Source organism: Notamacropus eugenii, chromosome 4, assembly GCF_028372415.1.
Source record: "Notamacropus eugenii isolate mMacEug1 chromosome 4, mMacEug1.pri_v2, whole genome shotgun sequence".
In the NCBI taxonomy this organism is placed as follows: Eukaryota; Metazoa; Chordata; class Mammalia; order Diprotodontia; family Macropodidae; genus Notamacropus; species Notamacropus eugenii.
This window is the reverse complement of record NC_092875.1, coordinates 366,012,350-366,032,706: the sequence shown is the minus strand read 5'-3', so window position 1 is coordinate 366,032,706 and position 20,357 is coordinate 366,012,350. Positions and strand designations below refer to the sequence as shown.

Here is a 20,357-nt window from a genome sequence, read left to right as displayed (position 1 = left end):
TAAGAGGGTTCAAATGCTGGCTGTTGTTTCTTCTATGTATAAATATGTTGAACAAGTCATTTCACCTCTGGACTTCATTTTCTTCTTCTTTAATGAGAGTTCTGTATTAAATGATATATGAAGTCCTTCCTGGGGGGAGCTAGGTGGCACAGTGGATAGAGTTTAAATCTGGTCTCATACTAGTTGTGTGACCCTGGGCAAATCTCTTAACCTTGCTTGCCTCAGATTCCTCACCTATAAAATGGAGCTGGAGAAGGAAGTGGCAAACCGCTGTAGTATCTTTGCCAAGAAAATCCCAAACAGTCTCACAAAGAGTTGGACACAACCAAAACAGCTGAAGTCCTTTCTAGCTCTAAAATCACAGGATAACAGATTTGGATCAGGAAGGGATCTGAGAGGAACACAAGTCCACTGCTCTCATTTTACAGATGAGGAAACTGAGGCTCAAAGAGTAAAATGACTTGTCAAGGGCCACATAACAAGTAAGTGTCTGAGGCAGAATTCAAACTCAAGTTTTCCCAATTAAAGCACTGTATTCTGCCACCTAAATTAAAACAAAACAAAAACAAAAACAGAACAAGAGATATTAGATAATTAAAGCTTAAAATTTTATTACATGACTTCTGTCTTAGCCTTTGATTTAATATCATTCAAATTTTAAGAAATTTAGTTTTATACAATTACAGTAGAGTTTTAACACTGATTTGGTGTACTGACTTTAAGATATATGCAATTTTATGTCAAAGGAATGGAGGTATACCTATTTATTAATTAAAGGATCACAAACTGTAGGGACTTCAATCTAACAACCACAATCCCCTCTGTTTACAGATTAAGGACACTGAAGTCAACAGAAGTTGAATGACTTGTCCAAGGCAGTAAGTACAGGAGTAAGGACTTGAATTCAAGCCTTCTAACAGCAAGTTCAATACTCTGTCCACTGGACCACGGTGATAAAGCAGCAGAATTTTTGATTCACCTTCAAATATCAAAATGAGAGTACTTAGAAATTTCTACTGCTGTCCGTTTACTCCTCAAGTAACATATTCAAACAAAAACAATAGATTAAAAAAAACCCATCTCTTTGAAGTAAAGATTACAAAAGAAAAAATGAACTACTTAGGTTTTTTGTTTGTTTGTTTGTTTCCCCAGTACTTCTCTTCTAAGCCCCTGTGTCCATTCAGATCTGGGACCTTCTCACTGATCTCTGGCTTTCATAGTGTCACCAAAGATCATTCACTGATCTGTAGCCGAGTTTCAGTCAATATCAGATTTTTCACAGAGTTTCAGTGTATTTTCCAAGCTGCATTAGGAGTTTTTAAATTTGCTTTTTGAAAACTGAGAGTAAAGACTGACTTTTAAAGTAAGGTTTCTCCTAGTGGCTTGAAAGAGATCTTCAAATGCTCATGAGAGACAACTTCAGTTCTGGACAGACAGGTGTCCATATTGCCAAACAAAAACAGCCTTCACAGTTAAGAGCTTTGGTGGTGGCTGCAGATAGAGAAAAAGTGACAAAGCTTGGAGAAAAAAAAAAAATTCTTCCTCCTAAGCCAAAATGGAAACCCACTAGCAATGAATTTTTAAGGTCACAAAAACAAAACAAAAACCAAAAAACCAACCCTGCCCATCCCCACGGGGAATTTGGTATGCAAATGAGGGTGTCAGGTTTAGATGTCAAATAAGAAATTTTACTAGAAGCAAACTTAATAAAAGAAAGACATTGTGATATAGTGGAATGAATGACTGACTTTGAATCAAGAAATACCTGGGCTCCAGTCTTACCTCAGACACTAGCTGTGTGACCATAGACAAATCCCTTAAACTTTTTGAACCTGTTTCCTCATTAGTAATAAGCAGATGTACCTGAAGTTCTTTAGAATGTGAGCTCTTTGAGGGCAGGGACCATTTTTGCTTCCCTTTGTATCGGGCACAGCATGTAATATGTGCTTCATAAATACTTGTCGACTGCCAGCTCATGGGGTTTTTGTGAGCACCCAATAAAATAATAGATGAAAAATATTTTGTAACTGTCAAAGTATTGTATAAATAAGAGATTACCATCATTATTGTTAAGGCACATTATATAAATTTTAGATACCACCACAAAGCCTTGGCTTCTTGAAAACACCTCAAAGAAGTGCCAGAATACGGAGCAGGATGAGGCATTCAGTCACTGCCTATTAGCTGTTTGGGGTTTACGTTCCTTGGAAACATTGCTTCAACTTAGTCTTCAGTGAGTTTCAATTCCTTTCATCATTACTCACAGTCAGTATCAATTTAGTCTCACCAAAATATGCTTAGTGCTGCTTGTACCTTTCCAGTTCAAAAAGAAAGAAGACATGTCTCTTAACACAGAATTCCCAACCACCCTCATGCTTTTGGTTGAGGAAAAATAAAGCGATCCTGTTTTCCTTTTTTTCTATTTTAATGTAAGGTGAAGTGGTCCATTTTTAGATAGCATATAAAGTGAGACCTCAGTAGATTAAAAAAATGGAGTTCCCAATTACCTAATATTCTATTTTCACCAGTTCAGATTTTTACTTCAGATTATTTTCAGAAAAAGTATTAATACCTCAAGTTCCTTTTTCTACTTCTGCTCATTGAATTCCACTGGTCACTCAGAGAAAGGAATACTGTGTTATGTAGTCCAGGCATGTTTAAAGCTACCATGCTGACAAAGTATTTTATTTTAAGTTTCTTTGGGGAAAAAGTCCCTTTTATTTCTTTTCTATTCCTCTTTTACCAACTGCTCTTCCTCTGGCAGTAATTCTATCAGATATTCCCATCTCTTCTCATTTTTCTTTCTTACCCATGTCTTTCAAAAAGCAGTATGGTCAAGAACTTCTGGGAGTGTCCCTTAGTATCCCTCAGGGATGGCCTTTGGATACTCTCGTTAACCATGGGTATGAACTTATCTGTACCATTTCACCTCTGTAGGCTCGAGGGGAGATGAGAAACAAGGATTCAGTTAAACAATGCATGACAAAAAAGGATTAGGTGTTCACTGGCATTTTGGCATCTTCCTGAAAATATGTATTTTTCCCAGTTAGCAAAGAACTCCTGCGGTGAAAGGAAACAAACCGAAACAACACAAAATCAAGCTACTCACATCTATGGCATCCCTTTCAAAAATGCGCAATTGCAAGAAGAGTTCAAGTTTGATCTTTCGTTCCTGAAAAAGTTCCTCCATCTGAGATTGGGCCTCATCCAGCTGCTGCAAGACTGTCTCTATATGATTGATGGAGCTGTTGTGAGGGGTCTTGTTACTGGAGATGGCAGAATCCCTGTTAAAGAGCAGATGAGGGAAATGGGGATGTAAAAAAGACAAACAGGAATTGAGTGAGAAAGTCCTACATTGTTAGAAGCACAGGACCTGATCCGGCAACTAAAAATCACAGTGAGAAGAAAGCTAGCAGGAAGTTGGACTCCTTGTCTTAGCACATGTAATAAGCTTGCTCTCTTCAACAACAAAGTTAAACTTCTGTTCCTAAGTAATCCTGTCACAATATCAGAGTTCAATTCTCTAGCTTTGATTCTTGTAGTGGTTCTAGTAATTCAATTTTATTATTCAAACAAAACTGAATTTCTCACCCTCCTTTTCTCTAAATAGGAATAAAGGTATGTACTAAAATACACTTTCTTTAAACTAATGTTTAAATTGCTTGGGGGAGATTAAACTTTAGATGAATTAAATAAGCAACAACTCTTAAACACCTACTATGTGCGCAGAAATACTTCTCACTTAAACATTCTGGGGAGAAAATACAATTCTCTCATAAACTTAGCAATGACCTTGTAAAGAAGTGAATTCAATGAATGAAATCCAGAGAATGAATTTTTAAAAAAATGAAGATAGTACTGTGCTTGATCTAAGAGTATTTGCCATAGCACAAGGGAAAAAAAGAGAAAAGAAGTCACTCTGTGATTTTAACAAGCATGACACTTGACATAGGGGTGAGTTAGACTTGACTGTTGCCTCAATCTGAGTTATAAGAGGCTATGCTGAAAAGATGGATGTTTCTCACACCTGATTGACTATCTCTCCCTTGACAGACAAGTTCTGAGTAGATTTGGGTGAAAATATATATAAAATACAGTTCCAAGCTTTACATTAGAAGGGGGAAGCTATTAGAAAAAAAGGTATAATAGGTAGAGCTATTAGAAAAAAGACGAAGAATATGTTGGGTCCTCTATAAGGGCAGTGTTGTGAGAGGGACAATATGACCACAAACATATATGAGAGGGAGAGGAAAATAAGAGAAAGAAATAAGATCGTAAGAAGAGAGTGGGGAAAAAAAGAGTCTTCAATGTCCTCTGTATCCAAGATAACACTGTTGATGGTACTTGTTATTTCTCTAGGTGGGTTGAGGAGAATAGCCAACAACTATAAAAAGGAAAATATGCTGCCAGGATTTCATGAAAAGGGCAAACAAGGAACTCACCTCAGCTGCTGGATGAGATCTTCCCCCTCCTTGATCACATTGACGGTGACCTGCAGGGTAGTCTGTTGCTGTTGACCAAAGCGCTTGATCAAGTCCTGAACGGCCTCTACCGACTCGGCATAAACATCATCCAGCAGCTCTTTCTGCAATTCTTCTAGCCATGTCCAGAGCTAGGAGCGAGAAAATGAGAAGAAACTGCACAATGAGGTGGAGGTTCTGCCTTAACTACCAGGCAGAGGCTGGCTGACTTCAGAGAGAAGGGGCTGGCGCTACGGCTCTGTGTGACACTCACTAGGAGGGAAATGGTGGTATAATGCTCCCAGAGAGATGGAAGGAAGGAAGGAAGGGAGAAGCATCCCAACAGTCAAACTGCCAGAGTGACATATGTACAAAAAAAAAACTTGCAGAGCTGGAAGTATGTCTATATGCATGTACTTGTGTGGGAGGAAGACAGAGACAGAGAAACAGAGCAAAGTCAGAGAGAAAATTAGAATGTCAGAAAAAAAGTTAGAAAAAAAAGAGGTGAATGAAAGATAAAGAAAAAAGGAAAAAGGAAGGCATTCTTTCCAGTATTTTTTTCCATGCTCAACTGGGTGTACAAAGTAAAAAAAAAAAATTCTTTTAACAGAAGCATCTGTTAAATGTCTAAGTATCAAACCCTAAAATATTTTATGTTTATGTTTTGTTGTTGTTCAGTTATTTGCTACTCTTTGTGACCCCATCTGGGGTTTTCTTGGCAAAGATACTGGACTGGTTTGCATTTCCCTTTCCAGCTCCATTTTACAGAAGAGAAAACTGAGGCAAACGGGGTCAGGTGACTCACTTCAGGTCATACAGCTAGTAAGTGGTTGGTTATTTATTTTACATATGGGATCTCAAAGAGTTGGATATAACTGAACAAAAACAACAACAATTTCACTTTATTATTTTCAAAGTTTTTACAATAATTGGCTAGTTCCTAGAACATTCCTCTGAGTAAGGTTGGCAATTTATATAACATAGGAGTATATAACGGAGCAGATTTCCCATCTTAGAAAAAGTATAGCATAGCAACTCAGTTTCATTGAGACCACAATAAAGCAATCAATGTGTCAGCTCCCACATGGAAATTATCTGCTCATAAAAGCAACAGGTTCCTAGAAATTAGGAGTGAAAGTAAGTTTAGTACAACTATGGATCTAATCTACCACTCTAATTTTACAGATGAAGGAACTAAGAATAAGAGATTTGAAACTCCCTTTTCAAGGTCATACCACTAGTTAAGTAGATCAGGCATTACAATTACCTGGGTTTCCTTGACTCCCAAGCTAGTGCTCTCTTCACTCAGACCATACATGCACTTTATACACCATGCCACTAATGCGTTCAAAAAGCATTTATTGCAATAATTATTATGAAGGTCACATAGGTAAGGATTACCTGTAGCAGCAATAACCATACTGAGTATGATACTGCTGGGAAGATGGAAGTAATTTGCTCACTTTCTGCATGTAACATTAATTCATTCAGGCCTCTGTAGTACCATTTTGAGTAGATAACCAAGAATTAAAGCTTGAAGAAAGAACTGAACACTTCTACAGAATGAGTAAAAGTGAATGCCTGCATAAGAATTTAATTGCGACAGCTATGTATATTTTATATACAAAATTAAAGTCACATATCATAGGGACATCTATTCTAGCTAAGACCTATCAACCAACTACAAGTGTTCAGCAAATTAGCAAGTTTTTTTCCTGAGCTAGCTCTCATGGATTGTTTAACCACTATTCACATTCTGAGCTATTAGGACATCAAAACTGTTGTATTTTTGTTGGAGTAACTTGTGTTGGTGTTTAGTCTTTGTTTCCAAACTGCTGCTAATCTTAAAAAAAAAACAAAAACCACTACAAGAAACAAAGCATTTTTATGTGCTAAGAACTAGATAAAAAGTTAAATAAATCATTAGTTCAAGTGCTGACTGAGAGACCTTACACTCTTCATACGCACTTTATGATTTCTAGTTTCAATAGAGAAATTTAAAAAAAAATTAAAGCAACCATACAGTTTATTCATTATTTAATATTGTATAGAGATAAATAATTATCTATTTTATCTTTTATTAGAAAACTGGTCACAAACAATATTTATCAAATCCAGGAGTAGAGCTATTTTCCAAAGCTGAGTCAACCAGGATACTAAGGGTTTATTTTGCTGAAAATCAATATGGAAAACATTGTTCTTTTTTTCTGTATCTTTTCTTCCCATTAATTTATAAACTAAATGATCACATTTCATTGTGATTTTAGAGACGAAAGGGACTCAACAGCTCAGCTGGACTACAAAATGATGCCCAAGTTTAAGTGATTTGCTTAAAGTTCCACCACCAGTTAATGGTTGCAGGAATGGAATCCAGTTCCTCTAAATTCCTGTCATGTCCTTCTCATTATACCATATTAACCCTGAATTTGGAAAATTCAGAACAAATATCTCAAGATGCTACCTATAAAAGCTTAAATAAACACGTATGCCATGAGAGAAGTACATGTTTCTATAGTAGCAGATAAACAAACTGGACAGCATGTATTTTTTAAAAAAATATTTCCCTAAATTCTTTGTTAATTCAATTTATAAACAAAGGGGAGGGAAAAAAGGTATAGACTTCTTCCATTCTCAATATTTTTAAATTCCTTCATTCTTCTCCCTAAAATGTCATGCACTTTTTTCTGACTAAAATAATTTTCATCTGTGCCATCATCACATTCTTCTTACAGGACACACAAAGCAAGATTTTCTAACAGCTATCCCTGAACCATTAAAGGTCTCCCACTAAAAGACGGAGATTATAATTTTAGGCGCAAGTGACTTATCTCAAATTGTCCTTTTGATAAGCTAAGAAGAGTGGACATACATTGGATATATGGAAAAGAAAATAAGAAATAGTTTGCTTACCTTACTCTCTCTGTCCCCAGTACTCCACCCTCTCTCTGTATTTTGGAAGTGCCTAAATGAATACGGTCTGTCACTATTTATTTGCTAATTAAAGGTACCCTCCAATATTTTAACTATACTAAGGAACATATTGGAAGCTTCAAAAGGAAAATGGCTTTTCCTTTGGTGTACACCTGTCTGCTCATCAACTCCCATAGCTGGTAATTGGGCAGAATGTGATGAATACATAATGAATTTATACAAGAATGCTACACGCTGAATATTAAACACACAAAACCTGTCACTGCTGTGAATCTAGAAATGGGGCTGTCTCAAGGGTTTATTTTTAATATTCAAATACTTAGAAGAGTTTAGTGGTATAAAGAAATATTGCTTCCAAAAACACATCTTAAAATACATTTGACTCTCCAAGAAGACTTTCATTTGTAATTAAGTGTAAGACCTTTAAAAAAAAGAACACAAGAACTCTTGGGTAAATAATATCATAAGTACATTTAAGATGACAGGGTTTCTTGTTTTATACACTTCAAGGGGATGGTAGATTGGGGATCGGTAGACTGGGAGTAGGAGACTAGAGAAGAGAAACAGGAACGTGGTACCTGGAGATTTCTCCAGGTGCTTTGATTCCTCCCACCCCTGCACTCCCTTCCAAGCTGTACATTGGTTCTCTCTTAGCCTATCTCTGAGCAATTTATATTTCTCTTCAGCACTATAGTCTGCTGTGTGTATACAGGGTGTCCCAAAAGTCTTAGTGCAGCTGTTTTTAGCTTAAAGCTGCACTAAGACTTTTGCAACCTTATGTATGTGTCTGCTTTTTTTTTTTTTAAATTTGTCTGCTTTATCCAGAATATTTTCTTACTCATTCCCCCAACATCCAGCACAATGCACACAACAGAAGGCTAATACCTGGTTTTTGAATGAGTAAGTGAATATATATATATGTGTGTGTGCGCATGTGTGTGAGACACACACACACACATATCCCCATCACTGCATGCAAATAAACATTTATACAATATCTTCAAAGTTAATAAAATGAAACTTTGGAAGAAGTTAATGAGGAACTTTAGAAAACAGGTATTATTTAAAAAGTCAATTTAAGAATTTCCTTTCCTTGAATCTTTATAAAATGTTCTTTGGAATCCTAACAATAGTTTACCATATATCACTTAGGTACACATCCCAAATTTAAATTTTTTTCATGTCTAAATATAGTAAGGTCTGAGGAACAGCTGTTAGAATCAGTCTGTATCCTGTATAAAAAACTTCCCTGAGTTCTTGGTGGGCTGCCATCAGTACCTGTAGCTTGAGTTTTTTTCCTTCTTTAAAAAAAAAAAAATGCTTATTCATTACAACATCCTGGCAATTTCAAAATGTTTCCATGGTGGACCTCACCCGAGCTTAACTGTTGGCCCTGTGAAACTACCAAATAATGACGGAAGGGCCCACAAAGGAACTGACCTCAGGGTTATGTTGCTGAAGAAAGAAAGGAGCAAAAAGAAGGTAAGGAAAAGAGCCTTTAACAATGATGTCACTGTGCTTAAATTTGAAGTTCTTCTTTCTATTTAATAGATAAAAAAAAATTGTTGTTTTGATTTTTATGTTAAATCTTACATAAGGCATGAGATGTGATATGTTCAAAATATCACTCTGAATAGCTGAAATTTTTACAGAAATAACTCAACAATATGACTTCTGTAAGTTTTACTTTGGAGGGGGAGGCACCATTTGCAAAATCTCTGTACGTACTGCTGAGTTAGAGTAAATGAGGATCTATCTCTTTGCCCCATATCTTTAAATTTTTATCCCCCCCCCAAAAAAAAGAAAATCATAAAAAGAGGTGAGTTGGGTTTTCCAGTAAAAAGAATAACTAATGGACAGAGAGGCCAACCATTGACAGTATCCACTGAATGCTAAAAGACCTAAGGGAAAGCCTTCAGAGAATTTGGTGTATGCTTTAGGGAAGTTTTATAGGAGAACGTGGAAGAGAATCACATATGAGAAGGTATGGTTGTTGCAAGTTCCATCCTTGAAGAACTAAAGATATTTAAGTTTAGCAAAACAAAACTCCCTACCATAACAGACTTATCACAAATATGAGAACAGGCCCAATTTAAAAAAAAAAAATCCTCTTCTTCTGGATCTTTTTCAGACTCTATTACAAATCCTATTAAAACTTTACCAAAGTCTACTCCACTAGATGTTTGTACTAGAGACAATAAATATTTGAATTAAGAATGATAAAAATCCTCTATGTCCATTCTATAGCAACTCAGCCAACATGTGCAATGCTAAAAACAAACAAACAAAAACCCAAAAAACTAGTATTAGGAAAAAAAGGCTAAAAAAACCCAGGTCCTCCCTTCAAGGAGCTTACATTTTAATAAGAGAAACAACATTTAACTAATTAGGTATGGAACACAGTAACAGCAACAACTGTGCAATGATCAACTATGATAGCTTAGCTCTTCTCAGAAATACAACGATGAAAGGCAATTTCAAAAGACTCATGATGGAAAATGCTATCTATATCCAGAGAAAGAACTATGGAATTGTAATGGTAATTTCAATGGGGAGATCTTTCCCATTGATATGAGACCTTCCTGGGTCATGTGGAAGTCTGAGTTACATGGAGCCTGTGGTGGGAGGTGTTTGCTGAAGAGGTGGAGAAGGAAGGGGTGGAGCTGAGAGGAAGTTGGTCAGACTAGTAAGAGCTAGGAAGGACAGAGGAGCAAGCAGCTGAAGCAGCAGCTAGAGTCAGTGGGAGAGCCTGTCTGTGATTTGTTTAAGGGAGCTGGTGTGTGGGAAGCCCAACAGAAGGAAGACTTGGGAATGGCTTTGTCCTCTGCAGTGCTAATGTGTATTGACTTCTTGGTTACTATGACAGATTTGGTTTTCTGGTGTTGGGATGTGGCTTTCTGGTGTGTGAGTAAATGTTTTTCTTCTGCCTTCTATATGGAGAGATGGTTATACTTTCTGATTCAGAACTACTCACCCTTGGTGCTGTAAATATTGCCTTGGGGATAGAGGAGTCTGAATGCAGATCTAAGCATACTATTTTCACTTTTTTGTTTATTTCTTTCTCAAGGGTTTCCCCTTCTGATTCTTCTTTCACAACATGACTAATGTGGAACTATGTGTAACATGATGGTACATGTATAACTTATATCAGATTGCTTGCTGCCTTGGGGAGGGGGGAGAGAAAGTAGAGAGGGAGAAATCTTACAAAAATAAATGTTGAATTTTTTGCATGTATTTGGGAAAAAATTAGGTATATAAGAGAAATACACGGAGTAGACAGAAGGTACTTCAAGAAAAAAAGACACAAGCAACTGAAAAAGCCCTGAGGACTTATCCCACATCTTCCACTTAATAAGTTGAGCAAGAATGTGTCAGTAGTTTCTGATCAATGTGTATAAGGTGATAATGTATGTAAAAGTACTATGAAAACTGTCTAATGTTATATAAAATAAACCACTATATGATCATATCATTCAATAACAAAACAAACATACAGGTTCCCTTAGTTTTGAGGCAAGAGAGCAAAACAAGGTGGAGCTAGTAGATATATAAGTTCCACTTCCTAGGACAATGATAAAGAGGCATTTAGTTTTCTTTCAGAGTTTCAGGGTCTTGAAGAATGAGTTGAAGAAAGAAGGACAACAGCTCATCCTGAAACTAATTGGCTAGCATCTGACTGGTTGTGATGATGAAATTATCACAGAAGTCAGGAAGGGGCAGACACTATTCCTGAAATTATCATCTAGTTGTATTATGGTTATATATAGTACAATAATTTGTACTGAAATTACAAGCTAGTCTTCCCAACTAGAAGAAGTGAAAGGGCCCAAGGAACATTCCTGTCTACCTTAATGACTGAAAGAGCTCTTAGGCCCTGTTAGATAGAAGGGAGGCGAAAAAAGATTCTGAGGGGATGGAGGAGAATGAAGGCTAGTTTCAAAAGGGTGAAAAGTAAAAGAATTTAACCCAAGGTGAAAGAGAAGAAACTACATGCTGGATCTATCCAAACACAAAAAGTACAAGGAGAAAAGATGTAAAGAACCAAGGATAAATATATAAAAGAGTAGCCAAGGACCTTTAAAAAGAGCACCAGGAAAGCTTAAATATGAGAATGAGATGAGGTTTGCAAAAATTTTTTAAATGACTAAAAACAGCCTTTCCTGCCTTTTAAAGACAAAAAAAGTGAACAGGTTGCTAGTATTCTCTCTTCTCCCTCTCATTATCTTTGCATACACTATGTCCTCTCAATCCCCCAACTAAAATATAAGCAATGAGAAAGAGGTCATTTGGGTTTGTGTATTTCATTGCTTTGTACGCTATTAAGAGACCTATCTAGAAGAAAGTATAATATTGATGGAGTGAACTGCTTAACTTTTTTGTTTGCTTGTTTTTGTTACTGAATTTTCCACGAAGTAAAACTCTAACAGAATCAGAAATAATAGAAAAAATGTTAGGAGGCACATGATGCACTAAATAAGAAAGCACCTATCGTAACCACTTCAAAAGCATTCAAACTCTCAATTCTATCCCCCATCTCTTGCTAGGCTTAACAACAAAAAGTCATGACTAGCTGCCAGAACCAGCTGTTTGGGAGGGAGCCTAGCGTCAAAATCAGCAACAATGATTGCCAGGGCCATGGTCCAAGTCAGAATTAAAGAGTAAAAGGGGCATCTGCTAACGTTGGTGGAGACAACAGAAGCTTAAGTTGGGGGGTCAGGCTGGATCAAGGAAAGCAGAGAAGAGTAGATCTGGGGGCAAATACTGAGGATCAGGGCAAGTCAGGAAACCAGGAAAGTCATATCCAGATATTGGAACTTGCAATAAATGACAGTTTGTAGCACTCAGCTCATGCTTGGCATGTACTAGCTGCATCATCCTCTGATTCTTAAAGGGGTTGAACCCAACAGGATCTAGGGCTCACATATACAGGCCCAGAAAAAGCACATCTTAAGGGTACTGAAAGAACTTACGGGCATGCTGTAACTTGCCTAAAGTCTTTAGGAAAGCATGGAGAGTGGGGAAGGTGCTGATAGACTGGAGGTTGACAAATGTTATTTCCATTTTCCAAAAGAGGAAGAAATTTAATTTGAGAAAAAACCCCAGCAAACTTAGTATCTCCAGCAATATTCTGTGTGTTGCCGAGTTCTGTTTGCCCTAGCCAGTAGGAAGAAGAAGGGTGTATTCCATAACACACCATATATCTTGAAGTAAATACAGCAAGGAAAAAGGAAAGAACACAGGACCAATAATGAGATTATTCAAATAACATCTTAAAATTTCTCACAAAAATCCTAGAGCCTCAAAATTCTGGTATGTGTTTTATAGCCCTTCATTCTCTCTATTAGCACCGTAATTCTAGAAATCCCACAGAGATAAGAGGACCAGATGGAATACAGGGAGGGAAATTAATTAGTTGTATTGCCATTATGACAGCAGGTTGAGATGGCAGGAGATGGAACATTTAAGAATAAGAAAGAACTCTTACTTGTTCTCTGAAGACAACTAGACAGGCTAAAATCTTGGCGCCTTTAGGTGGGTTGAATAATATGAATTAGGGCCAGTTGAGTCTCTTAGGTTTGAGAAAGGTTAAGTTAGACTGCTGCTCTTTGAACCAAACACCTAAAGCCACCAAGACCATGACCAGCTCAATTATCCACTTGCAACATTTACCAGCTTTTCTAAGCTGAAATGATCTTTTCCTACTCTGTCTTACTTAAACAGCAACACAATTGCCCACCAGGTGTTTCATCTGGTCTCCACAATTCAGTAAGGCTTCTAGAATTAGAATTCCAACAGACAGACAATCAGTAGCTATGAATTACAGACCAGGATTTTAAGAGATTTTGGGGGGTGAAATGCTAACATTTTATTTTGAATAATCGCATTACATACATACCCTGTTATCCTGTCCTTTCCCTTAGTTATGCCCTAAATCAGAGATGATATGCAAAGAAAGCTACCAGTGAAAGGGTGTAGAATGTGTTTAGAATGGGTTCCTTAAGCTTATCTCTTTCATTCAAGAAGACATGGTCATTACTTCGCAGTAGACATTAAATGTTTGAAGATAAAGTATAATGGAAAGAAACAGGTATCAACTTGTATTCTCTCCTGTTTGTCCTTTTTGTCTCCATTCAAAATAACTGCATGGATTAATACTTTCTCCATCTATTAAAGAATGATGATGACAACAAAAGAATAACAACAATGTGTTAGTAATAACATGAGTTAATAAATATTTCTCTACTTGAAGTAAAGGCCAAGTGTTAAGGGTACAAAAGATAATATAAAATACAAAATGCTTCATATCCAAAAAGCCCTAAATAGTGAATAGTACTACACAGCGCAGATTATTATCTTTGTGTTTGAATGCTTCAACTTTAACATCGTTGGTCACATCTGAAAAGTGCTCATTAAAATGAGCATTTCAGAACTTTATTTAATGTGACCCTACAATCTGTATGTGCTGTGAAAGACAAATGCGTACTTTCTAGTCTACTTTGGCACTGATTAAGAAAGTGAAAGGAATTTCACAAACCACATTACTTTGGACTACTCTACTTTGGATTCTTCTTTTCTAAAAAAATTAAATTGGGCCCCTGATTTCATTGGTACAAGAAATTCTTTGTCAGGTCAGGAAAGACCCTGTATGAATTCAGAGTGACACCCACCTTCCCACACAACATTATATGTGGGTCCTCATCTGTAATACCCAGATGGGAGGGACCAAAGGTCACTCTCCAACAGACAAAGAATATGAACTAAACACTTCAAAAAACAAAAAGGAATTACAAACTATTTTACAGCCACATCAAAGAATGCTCCAAATCACTAATAAACAACCCTGAGATTTCACTTCACAATCAACAAATTAGCGAAGATAAAAAAGACAGGAAATCTTTGCTAGTGGGGTGATAGAAAGATGGGTACACTAAAGCATTACTGATGGGGCTATGAATTGGTCCAACCATTCCATTCTGTAAAGGAATTTGGAAAATATGAAAATAATGATTACAATGTCAATACACAGAAGGTCCACATTTATCCTATGAAATGGAGTAGACAGAGTATTGGAGTCATGAAGACATAAGTTCAAAACTGGCCTCAGAAACTCACTAGCTGTGTGACCCTGGTCAAGTCAGTTAGCCTCTGTTTGTCTCAGTTTGTTCATCTGTGAAATGGGATGGTAACAACAGTACCTACCTTGCAGGGTTGTTGTGAGGATCAAATGAGAAAATATTTGTAAAGCACTTAGTATGGTGCCTGGTACATGGTAAATACTATATAAATGTTGTTATAATTCCTCTAAAGAGATTTCGTGTAGATATGTATGTGCTTGTGTAAATGACTGGTTTAAAAAGCATCACTATTAAAAGAAAGGTCTAGTCCTTTAAGGAAAAAATGTAGGTAAGATGGAAATCTGTAGATTTTTAAAACAAACAAAGAACTGTGTATTGTGAAGGCTTAAGAGAGGAATAATTGACATCAGCCAGCATTCAAAGGTTATAGTATAAAGGAAGAAGTGATGAACTAAAAAAAAAATTTGAAAAAACAAAAGTGTTAATGAAATCATTCTGTACAATAACAGGGGTGAGTATATTTGTGTGAAAGAGAATATTTATAATGTATGTAAAGATGTGTGAATCTGCCTATCAATCTATGTGTGCACAATCTAACAATCTACATATATACATATACGTAAAAGTATGTATACACATATGTGATACTATATATGTAACGGCAACTTATTTACTGTAATTATTCTATGGAGGTTTCTGAATGACCACCCTAACCCACCTGGACCTGGGGGAAAGCAGTCATAACTGTGAGGGGAAAAGACACTGGATTTCTAATTAAAAACTGGATGGAAAATAAATGGATTTCATTTGCCCTCTAGTATAACTGTCTGACTAGTTTAACTAATAGTGGGGATCTAAGAGTCAATGAAATTTTGCAAATTTAGGAAAATGAGGACACAGTTACCTAGACAGAAGTCAGGTTGCAAACTTATAGAGTAAGCGGTCTGGAGGAAGTCACACAAGGAACAAACGGCTGAAAAATCTGCCAACAGAACATGCCTTGGCATAACCAGTCATATCAAGAAACAAGGTAAGAGGGTATATTTTCTAATGGGGTGAGTAAAGAACCTCTATGACAGGATAAGAGAAGAAAAGGTATTGAAACTTGGAGACAATCGTTTTTTGGGCTTAGATAAGAGTCATTTGTTGTTCCCAGTTTGCAGGGACTGAAAAGCCTTGCCCAAGGTGACAGTAATGTCTAAACTTGAGAGCAATTGAAGGTCATTTCCTGATTAGGGCTGGACTTTGCAGACACAGGCAATGTGGGAGAATGTAAGAGAAGCACTTCCAGAAATTCCTGAAGGGCAGCTTTGGTCAGACAATTTCAGGGACATGGAACTAGAGAGAGGTAATATCAAGGCAAACGGAAGGCAGAAGAGTCTTTTAGTATAGAGTAAGAGTGGGGAACCTTAGGCCTTGAGGTCATATGTGGCCCTCTAAGTTCTCAAATTCTGCCCTTTGACTGAATCAAAATGTCACAGAACAAATCCCCTTAATAAAAGGATTTGTCCCATAAAACTTGGACTTAGTCAAAAGATTCCACCCAAGGACCTATAAGGCCACATGTAGAATGCTGGTTCTAGAGTGAGGAAGACCTGAGTTCAAATCTGACCTGAGACACTCAGATGTGACCCTGGGCAAAATCACTTAACCTTCGCCTACCACAGTTTCCCAACTGTGAAAGGGGGTTAATAAGAGCAACTACCTCCCAGGATCAGCTGAGATACTATTTGTAAAAAGCACTTACCACAATGCTTAGCACATACTAGGTACTATAAACATGCTTATCTTCTTGTGGTTGGAGAAGGTTTAGGCCTGGAAAGAATCTTAATTCATCTAGTCCAACTCCCTCATTTTACAGATGGACAAACTGAGGCCCAGAGAAGTTAAGAGACTTTTCTATAGTAACCGCAACAGTGGCAGTGGTGAGATCTGAATCTGGGTCCTCTGATGGCAAATCCATTTCTCTTTCTACTACTGAACCATCAAGGACTAGACTCTAGCCCATTAACCCTTTCATTTGATTCCTGTACCTTTCCTCCCTTCCAAATGCTTATCACATAATATTTCTTCCTTCTGTGTTTCTTCAGTACTTCCTTCCACAGAAATTTCTGAGAACTTCCAACCATGCCACACTAAAATATGAACTTGATTTGGTTCATAGTAATTCCCTGAAATATCTAACAACCCGGTGTGATTTTGAGAGCAAGGGAATGGGGTGGGGTGAAGAAACCCAAAAATCTTCTCCCTAACTCAGAACCTTAGGTTCAGAAATCCCCAGTATTCATAAAAGTCATGGCGGGATGACTTCTGAAGGGGGAGCCAATGAACTCAGTCATGGACCTGATGGTAGAAAAAAGGGGGAGCTAAGCAGTTCACACTGCAGCATCAGTCATAGGATGCTCAGTGATGGTGATTAGTCATTGAAACGTCTCTTTTCCCTTCAGCTAAATAAATCTAGTGGAACAACAAAGTTATGTGGAGCAGAAAGCCTTTTTCTTCCTCTTACAAAGAAATGAGATGAGATTTTAAGGTATGCTAAGCACTAACAAGGGTGAAATGATTAAACCCCCTGAGTTGGGAGGGAAATAGTTGCCTGTAATAGTTTTTGTCGCTGGAGCCAAACTCAAAGATGTTAATATGCCTTGGAAGGCTTTTGACTTGAAGAAAAAGTTCAAGGCGAGCTGTTCTGATCTCAGAAATAGAACCTGAGTAAAACTGTAAGTTGATTGTGATCATTTGGATATAAGTGAGAAAAAAAGCTTCAGAGTTCAAGTCCAATCACTTTGTGTTTACGGCATTACAGTTTGCTCTGAATTGTGTATCTTTACTGGCCAGTAAGAAAGAAAATAAGTATTATACTATTTCAGTGGGGTTAGTCTTTATTTAAAAAAAGAATAAGTATCTAGAATGTCTGAGAATCTCTCTTCTCATTTACCTATACCTCTGGGAAGTCTAGCCATTTCAGGAATGCACAAACACTACCGTCTATCTGGTGGGTACTACCCAAACTATACACATAAATGCCAAGAAGGAAATGATTAGTATTTCAACGCCTAAAGTAATGGCAAAGACCATATATGACATGTAAAACTATCAGTTAAATTTCTATGAAATTCAGATAACAGAATGACTGAAAATCTCCCAGAGTGATTTTATTATGAGACAGTATCAATTTAACTGATACTAATAAAAAACATTTGGACTATTAATACTAATTAAAACATAATGAATACTCAATTATATTCTGGCCAAATTTCCACTGCATTAATAAAGGAGATTTCCTTACTGTAGGTTCCCTACACCATACTAATTATATAGTATAGGGATTTTACATATCTTTAGCTGGTACAGTTGGTGCTGGTCTAATGATCATTTTAATATCTGCTATTACCTTTATCAGAGAGAGAGAATTTATTATAATGTTTCAGTTTTTACTTACAGGAACACTGACAGAAGATTCAATGAAACAAGATAATGTTAATCATAATGAAAGGGTTTGAGAACCATCTATGGATTTTATTTACTTAAATAATAAAAACCTCCCTCCCTAAATTATAGTTAATCATTTTACAATCTGCTTCCCTACAAAAACATTTAATCAATGATATTGAGATACTACAAAACACCAGTAAGCATTTATCTACATAATATCCTTAAAGTTGGTGACAGGACAGGAGGTCTAAGGAAGCTACTTTGGAGAATCCTTCTAGAAAACTACAAAAAAGTTATCTAAGGTCAGCTGGTAACAGGAGTGACCACAACAAAAGACTATGATAAAAAGTAGCTGTTAAAGAAAATACATCCAAATAGATATAAAAGGAAGATCTACAAAGAGACATGATAGAAGTTGGTGGCAGAAACATTGGAAATAATGAAGAACTAGCTATATCTAGGTAAGCAGGCTGCACTCCTCTGGATTTCCCCACCCCATGCATCCAGAAACCTGGAAAATACCCTCAGCCCCTGGAGCCCCTTCCTATGATTGGATGGATCCTCCCAGAACCTCCACTTAAAGAGGGTGCCCAGGTGAGCCATCTCTTCATTTCCCACCCAGCTCTACTCCTATAGACTTCTCTACTATGTCCCTCCTCTGATAGCTTCCCTCCCCCCATTTCAGCTAACCCAATTGGCAAAAGGGATTCAAAAAGCCAATGAAAGTCAATGAGAAGAAAAATGCCTTAAAAAGCAGAACTGGCCAAATGGAAAAGCAGGGCCAAAAGCTCATCGAAAAAAAAAATTCCTTAAAAATTAGAATGCAGCAGATGGAAGCTAATGACTTTATGAAAAAATTAAGAAATTGTAAAACAAAACCTAAAGAATGAAAAAGTAGAAGACGATGTAAAATATCTCATTGGAAAAACAACTGACCTGGAAAATAGATCCAGGAGAGATAATTTAAAAATTATTGGACTACCTGAAAATCATGATAAAAAAAAAGCCTAGGTATCATCTTTCAAGAAATTATCATAAAAGCTGCCCTGATATTCTAGAATCAGAAAGTAAAATAGATATTGAAAGAATCCACTTGATCACCTCCTGAAAGATATCTCAAAAGGAAAACTCCCAGGAATATTGTAGCCAAATTTCAGAGCTCCCAGGTCAAGTAGAAAATATTGCAAGCAGCCAGAAAGAAGCAATTCGAGTATTGTGGAAACACAATCAGGATAACACAAGATCTAGCAGCTTCTACATTAAGGGATCAAAGGGTTTAGAATATGATATTCCAGAGGTCAAAGGAGCCAGCAAAACTGAGTATAATACTTCAGGGGAAAAAATGGTCATTCAATGAAATGGAGGATTTTCAAGCATTCTTGATGAAAAGACCACAGCTGAATAGAATATTTGTTTTTCAAATACAAGAATCAAGAAGCATGAAAAGATAAAAAGGAAAGAGAAATCATAAGGGAATTACTAAAGCTGAACTGCTTACATTCCTATATTGAAAGAAAATATTTGCAACTCTTGAGATTTTTCTTAGTATTAGGGTAGTTGGAGGGATTATATACATATAGACAGAGGGTGTAGGGTGAGTTGGATATGAAGTGATGATATCTAAAAAACTAATATTAATGGGTGAGAGAGGAATATATTGGGAGAAGGAGAAAGGGAGAAAGAGATTGAGGTAAATCATCTCTCACATAAAAGAGTCAAAAAAAGCTTTTGCAATGAAGGGGAAGAGGCGGGAGGTGACAGAAAGTGAACTTTACTCATCGGATTTGGTTTAAGGAGGAAATGATATGCACGCTCAATCTGGGATGAAAATCTTTCTTATCATACAGGAAAGTAGGGGGGAAAGGGATAAGTGGGAGCTGGGGGGATATGACAGAAGGGAAGGAAAATGGAAAGAGGGAGTTCTTAGAAGTAAACACTTTTGGGGAGGGATAGAGTGAAAAGAGAATACATGGGGGGCAGGATAAGATGGAGGGAAATATAGTTCGTCTTTCACAACATGACTGTTATGGAAGTGTTTTGCATAACTACATATGTTAACATATATCAAATTGCTTGCCTTCTCAGTGGGGGTGGGTGGGGAGGGAGGAAGAGAGAAAGAAGCTGGAAATCAAAATTTTAAAAACAAATGTTACAGGTAATGGGTTATAGAAATCTATCTTGCCCTACAGAAAAAGAGGGAAAGGGGATAAGAAAAAGGAAAGGGGATAAGAGAAGTGAGGGGCATAATAGAAGGGAGGGCAGATTGGTGGAAGGGGTAATCAGAATGCACAGTGGGTAGAGGGGAGAGATGGGGAGAAAATTGGGAACTCAAATTCTTGTAGAACTGAGTGTTGAAAACAATTAATAAAAAAGTGTCTAGCACATAGTAGTTGTTTTTCAATCATTTTTTCAGTTGTGTTTGATTCTTCATGAGCCTGTTTTGGGATTTTCTTGG

The 20,357-nt window shown here is 36.9% G+C and overlaps 1 protein-coding gene across 8 annotated transcripts in view; it reads right to left on the bottom strand.

Annotated features, from left to right (window-relative positions):
• Positions 1–20,357, bottom strand: part of TRIO (trio Rho guanine nucleotide exchange factor) — a 509,362-nt gene that overhangs the window by 169,833 nt on the left and 319,172 nt on the right. For all 8 annotated transcript variants that reach the window (XR_011966271.1, XM_072605443.1, XM_072605438.1 and 5 more), the window contains 2 exons: positions 4,443–4,612; positions 3,110–3,284 (listed from right to left, as the gene is read on the bottom strand). Coding sequence is in view for 7 of the 8 variants with exons in the window: in XM_072605443.1 (XP_072461544.1) it covers positions 3,110–3,284; positions 4,443–4,612 (345 nt within the window). In the remaining variant the exon portion in view is untranslated. The remainder of the gene's footprint in view (positions 1–3,109; positions 3,285–4,442; positions 4,613–20,357) is intronic.